The 6,377-nt window shown below is 31.6% G+C and overlaps 1 protein-coding gene across 1 annotated transcript; it reads left to right on the top strand.

Annotated features, from left to right (window-relative positions):
• The first annotated feature begins 4,650 nt into the window (after positions 1–4,650).
• LOC126666328 (bark storage protein A-like) lies at positions 4,651–6,138 on the top strand. Its single transcript, XM_050359345.1, has 3 exons — positions 4,651–4,939; positions 5,020–5,510; positions 5,609–6,138. Exons 1-3 carry the CDS (start codon positions 4,717–4,719, stop codon positions 5,975–5,977), a joined length of 1,083 nt encoding a protein of 360 aa, XP_050215302.1. The 5' UTR covers positions 4,651–4,716; the 3' UTR covers positions 5,978–6,138.
• The last annotated feature ends 239 nt before the right edge of the window (positions 6,139–6,377 follow it).

A 6,377-nucleotide genomic window follows, 5' to 3' on the forward strand; every position in this document is an offset into this window, starting at 1 on the left:
TATAATATTCTCGAGCTCAAATTAACCTCATAAATTGGGAGTTGGGACCATTAAATGAAAGAAATAATTAAAATAAGCTGAACATTGTAACTACTTATGACAATTCAAAAAGGTTCCTTGGAAATGTATGCAAAGTTGGTTAAAATGTCTTCAACAGATCTCGAATATGTCTTTCAGAGTCTCTCACATTTATAGAGAAGGAAATGATCAAGTGGCCGATTCCATTGCGAAGCATGTAGTTTCAGCTGGGTCTTTTGTTCGGTGGGATTCGGCTCCCACCTATTGTAACTGTTTTATTCAAAGAGAATTTACTAGGCATATTTATTATCGGTCCTACTAATTTCTTGTTCTGTCTTGTATGATATTTTTGGTTTTAATCATTTATGGTATTTTTGGATATTTTTGGTTTTAATCATTTATGGTATTTTTGGATTTTTGGAAGCGTGGTGCGTACGTTAAGAGAGTGACAACCTAGTTGAGATGTTCGGGTGGATCCTGATTTTTAAAATCCAATTTTTCACTAAAAAAATCAATTAAGCCTTCAAAGGCCAGAGTGTTGAAAAAAATGTTAAATTGGATAGTTCACTATAAGAAATACTCTAATTGATAACAATAATTTTACTTCTCAATTTTTTTACTGCAACCATATTTAAAGTTGCTTCAATTAGTTTAATTATATTTAATAATTTAAAAATATTGTTGCCGTTAGTTAAATTATATATAAGACTATAAAAAGAATGAATGTCATTAGTTAAGTTATATGCATCAATATTAAAAGTAGATTCCATTAGTTAAATTAAAAAGAAATTATTGAATAAGGCAAAATTCACGATTTGAATATTGAAAGAAACGATTTGAAAGAAAATCAAATGGTATCTAAAACAAACAATTTGAATATTGAAGAAGATTTGGCAAGTAGAGATTTGGTGGAGATTGATATTAATAAGGAAACAGAAGTGAAAGGTCAAAAGATTTTGTAGCTTTCAAACTTTTTAATTCCAAATTTAAATCAGAGAAGTGATGGACTGACAAGCACTAGGCCTAAGGCCAAATCTAAACTGAAAGGGTACAAAAAGCCCAATTTACATTTTAGTCCTATTCGTAAAAAAAAAAAAAGCAAATCTGCTGCGATTGAAGAGGAGAAACATGTTAATAGCTTTTCTGGAGAAATGGAGGCGCTAGCTTTGCGAAGCTCTGATGGAAATGAAGGTAATTCCTCTAACTATGAACCAACAACGTTTCGAGCTTTGGAGTGGATTAATGAGGAATGTGTTTATGTGGTTGTTACTTCAACGGTGGCTTCTGCGATGCAGGACCAACGAGATCAATGATCACTTAGCATGAAACGTCCAGAGATTAGGCTCTACTAGAACGTTCCGTAAACTGTGCGAGCATGTTAATAAAATCAAGTCTAATATTATTTGGGTGCCCCGCTTGGTGGTTAGTAAAGCCCTAGTCGATGACTGTATTTTTACAGCTCTCATCGTTTCTTTTAGAATAGTTCACTCAATGTGTTGAGGAATCGTTCATCTTTGTAATTTTCATTATTATCAATAAAAGTTTTTAGCCTTCGAAACAAGTAAAAAATAAGGCAAAACTATTTGTCAATGAAATTTATTGGAACTTATATTATATTCACAAACTAAATAATAAATATAAAATATTAAAAAAATAAAACAAATTATATTATATAAACAAAAAATAAACGCAAAAAATGAATATCAAATAAAAATGGAAATTAAAGCTGCACTTTTATCATATCACCAGTTTAATTAAACGAAAAAAGTACTAATTAAAAGTCCCCATCATTTTTATGGATAAAGTGCATGCGTGGCTTCTGGTAATTTTATAATTATTTTTAACAAAATCTGGTAGGTTTGAAGTAGACTATTTTTTTATGGTAAAAAATTAATTTTTCTTCCTTTTATGTCAATTTTGTAAAAATTCCTAAACAATTTGTATTAAATGGAAGGCCTAATTACTTAAAAACCACTCACCTTGTAACTTTTTTCATTTATACCATGACCTAGGAAAATTTTCAATTGTACCCTATTTTTGATTTTTATGTTTCATTTGTACTCCAAAAATAAAATTTTTGATAATTTAATTAATTTAAAGATGAAAATATTAAAAACAAGATACATAAATGATTAACATTAACGTTTTATTAGAATATAGGTTAAAAATGAAGGATTAATTTAAACTCTTTTTCAAGAGAAAATAGGTCAATTCAACTCATTAGGGTAGAGATGAAACATAAAAATTAAAAATAGGGTACAATTGAAAATTTTCCTAGGTCATGGTATAAATGAAAAAAAGTTATAAGATGAGTGGTTTTTAAGTAATTAGGCCTAAATGGAAAGGTCCAACTATATATAAACATAAGTCTATTCGCACCCATACCAATGTAGAATACTCCTACTTCAACATTTTATTCACGCTACACTTTAGATATGACATTGTCTTTAATGCAAAAGAAAACAAAATTTAGAGAAAGGAAATTTACCTTTTTAAAGACGACATCACAAATTGAGTTAATGTCGTCTTGTCTTAATGTTCTTATCATATCTGGACGAGATAGCCTTGTCTCGTCGAGACAGCGGTGGTCATGCTCGAGCAAGAGTTGTTGCTTGTCGAGAGAGCTAGTGTCTTCAAAAGGCTATTTTGCTAATTGATCATCTCAACTCGAGCTTGAGAGGTTAGCACGAGTTGAGCCCAAAACGACCGTAAAATTTTATATATTTCTTCAATCTTTCGCTCTAATGGTCGGTTCTTGATTCAAGTGCTTCAAATATGATTTTTTTACAAAATCCTTACCCACTACAAGGAATTCTGTATTTGGCTACAAATTCTTTTGCAGCTAATTTTTTTCTGCTGCTAAAAAATTTTTTGCAGCATTAATTTTGAAAGTTGCTGCTGCCATTAGTTAAGTTATAGCAGCATTTTACAGCAAATTTTGTTACCAATTACTTAAGGCAACGTTTTATTAGCAGCAACATGCCACAATTTTTTTGTTGCTATATATTAATAGTAACAATTTAAGCACTATTAGCAGTAAAAATGTTTGCTGCTAATTCTAGTATTTCTTGTAGTGACCCTTTCAAGCATAATAAATCAAAATTAACCAATATTAAACGCATTAAAAATAAGAATATATATATATATATATATATATATATATAACACGTGTATCAGGTACCAATTCAAAACCAAGAGTGAGTGATAAAATTACCAGAACCACCATGATTCCACCAAACAATCAAAGAACGAAAGCGTTTAGGACCCCAGTCAAAGCTACATGGTGATTTGAAACAGATGGGAACAATGGTCTAGCTAGCCTTTAGGCATCGCCGACAAGGAAACGGACTTTCAGACCGTATTTGTCATAGCTGAGATTAGGCATCTTTGGCAATACGGTTTTTTCACGCCAAAGGGTACATATCATAGCCGAGATTAAGCATTTGTAATTGCAAGATTTTAACTGCAAACTTTGCCAAGTGAAAGTCCCGTCTTGTAATGGAATATCCACCAAAAGATACTTAAAAATATTTAAATCTTCTAAAAATAGTAAACTAGACATGTATCTAATATTTATGAACTTATGAGACTATTATGAAAATTTATTTTTATTTGAGTATTACATGAAACATTTTATATGTATAATTTATATGAGTAATTACTAATTATACAGAATTATGACAAAACGCATGAGCTGCAGTGCTCACTAAGCGATTGCAGTACACTTAGAGAAGCAATTGTAACGATGGATGGCTGTCACTATGGGATGGGATGTGGCATCTTTTATTAGAAAATTTAAAACCCACAATTTCCATTACATATGTTTTGCATGGAACTACGAATTAAAATAAATTAAACAAATACTAACTGATTACTAATGCGATTGTATTAGGTAATATATACCAAAAAAATGTTAGAAAGAAATCTTCATTATAAATAATTGTTAACTAATTATTAAAAAATAATATATAACTGTGAAAATATAATTTTCTCAATATTTATTTTTGATGAGATTAAAATACTAAATTGATAAAAAAAATTAATAGTTTTTTTTTAAAAAAAAAATTGAATTTAATGCCAAAGTTAATATAAATTTCGTAAAATTAAGAATTTAAAACTTTTAAATATAAAAAATTAAATAAACTTTGATTATAAAAAATCATAAAACTGAAATTTATATAATTAGTGAAACAAATAACACTCACATGTATATATAGATTAAAAAAGAAAATAAGTATATCTTTTTTTTCCTTTTCTTATATGGTTCTTGGAAACTAAAAAGGCAACTGAGCATGCAGCAATAGTTAGGAGTTAGGAGGAAGTTGCTTGGATGGATGGCTTTGGATTATAAGTAATCATAAAATAATAGTTAATTATTAATCAAACAAATAGCAGTTACTTTTATATAGCAGATAATTAAAAAAAAAACCTAGAAGAAAAGTCGCACGTGCTTGAATGTCTAATTAATAGTATATTTATATAAGGGAATAATTGTGCTTGAAACTGACCATGTTCAAAGCCATACTGCCATGAGGGCAAAGGATTTAATCTAATGAGATTTTAAAAAAGTAGCAGTATTTAGAATTGGATGTCACGTGCGTAAATGGGAGTGACTATATAAGTGAAGGGTGGGAAGCATGATATTCGTCAATTTGAAAGAAGCTTAGTACTGTATCTTACAATCAAAACTTCATAAAAATGGCTGCTCTAAAACTGTTTGTCATTTATATTTCTGCCCTATTCTTTTTTCTTAAACAACATCAAGCTTACGGAGCAATTTCTCATCGTACGCTCAAAATGATCGATAGAGCAAACATGAATGGGCCTTATCTTGGTTTGGTCATTCCTAATATGTTTGAGATGAACCCGCTTCTTCGTTCGCCAAATTTCACTGCTAGCACTCTCGTTATTGATTTTTCTGGTAATTCAATATTGCATAATTAACCCTTTCTTTCTTCACTTCTTCAGTATTTGAATGCTAACCAATGCTCTTATATTCAGGTAGGAGATTCAGGTTTGGAAGTATTGCTGGAAAAAGAGTTATTCTAGTAATGACAGGGCTCGGCATGGTAAATACAGGAATAACCACACAGCTTTTACTGAGTTTGTTCAACGTAGAAGGTGTGGTGCACTATGGAACCGCCGGAGCTATAAACCCTTTGCTCAACGGTGGAGATGTTACCATTCCTAAATACTGGTCTCATACCGGTCTTTGGAATTGGCAGAAATATGGAAGTGGTCCTGAAGACGAGCTTCCTCTAGAATCAAGCGGAGACTACACAAGACAATTTGGGTATATCAAAATTGCCAAGTACAATGCAAATGTCAACGGAATCACCAGCAACACCGACGGAAACAAAGATAACTTGCTAAACAACGTATGGTACCAGCCAGAAGAAGTATTTCCAGTAGATGGAGTTCCTGAACAAAGACAACATGCCTTTTGGGTTCCTATTGATCCACTTTATTTTGAAATTTCCAAAAATCTTAAGGTACATAATCATATCTTTTCCTTACAAAGATTGGCTATCGCTTAACTCAAATTATTTTACCGTCAATCTTACATATTCTCGGGTTTGATTTATTGCAGGACGTGCCATTAGACCGTTGCGTAAACCCCACAACATGTTTATCCGAGACTCCCAAAGTGGTGACAGTCGAAAGGGGAACAAGTGCAAACATTTTCCTTGAGAATGAAGCCTATAAAACCTTCTTATACGAAAACTTTCATGTTAGCGCAATGGATATGGAATCTGCGTCGGTAGCATTGGTTTGTTACCAGCAAAAGGTACCGTTTATTGCTATTAGGGCTTTGTGCGGTGGCAAATCTGAACAGAGTAATCATATACCTGAAGACGCATTCTTGTCTCTTGCTTCAAAGAATTCCGCGGCAGTTGTTGTGGAATTTATCAGGCGATTGCCCCCATCGACTAAGACCAAAAGCTTTACATCATATTGACAATTGCTCTAGATTTGCGCATGGTTCTTTCATTCTTTATAATACAAACTAAAGTAGCTGGCAAAGACGAGTATCTAGCTCAATTGGTACTGATACCGTCTCCAATTGTAAAGTTCTCAAGTTCAAGTCTCAATGAAAATCATTTAATTACGAGCATTAAATTTTTTGAATTACGAAAGCATCATGTTATTACGGTAATGGTGATAACCATAATTATTTTTTCATTGAGGTCATTAAAGTTATACTTGAATTTAACAGAAAAAAATTTATTGATATGAATTTTCTGTGTGTCAGCCATATTTGTCATGTATCATCCATTTCTTTTATACTTACCATCCAATCCAGCAGCTCAACCCGCCATGCAATTCTTAAAAAGATGATTAATTCTCCAAAAGTTAAC

The sequence above is a fragment of the Mercurialis annua genome, linkage group LG1-X, assembly GCF_937616625.2.
Source record: "Mercurialis annua linkage group LG1-X, ddMerAnnu1.2, whole genome shotgun sequence".
NCBI lineage: Eukaryota > Viridiplantae > Streptophyta > Magnoliopsida > Malpighiales > Euphorbiaceae > Mercurialis > Mercurialis annua.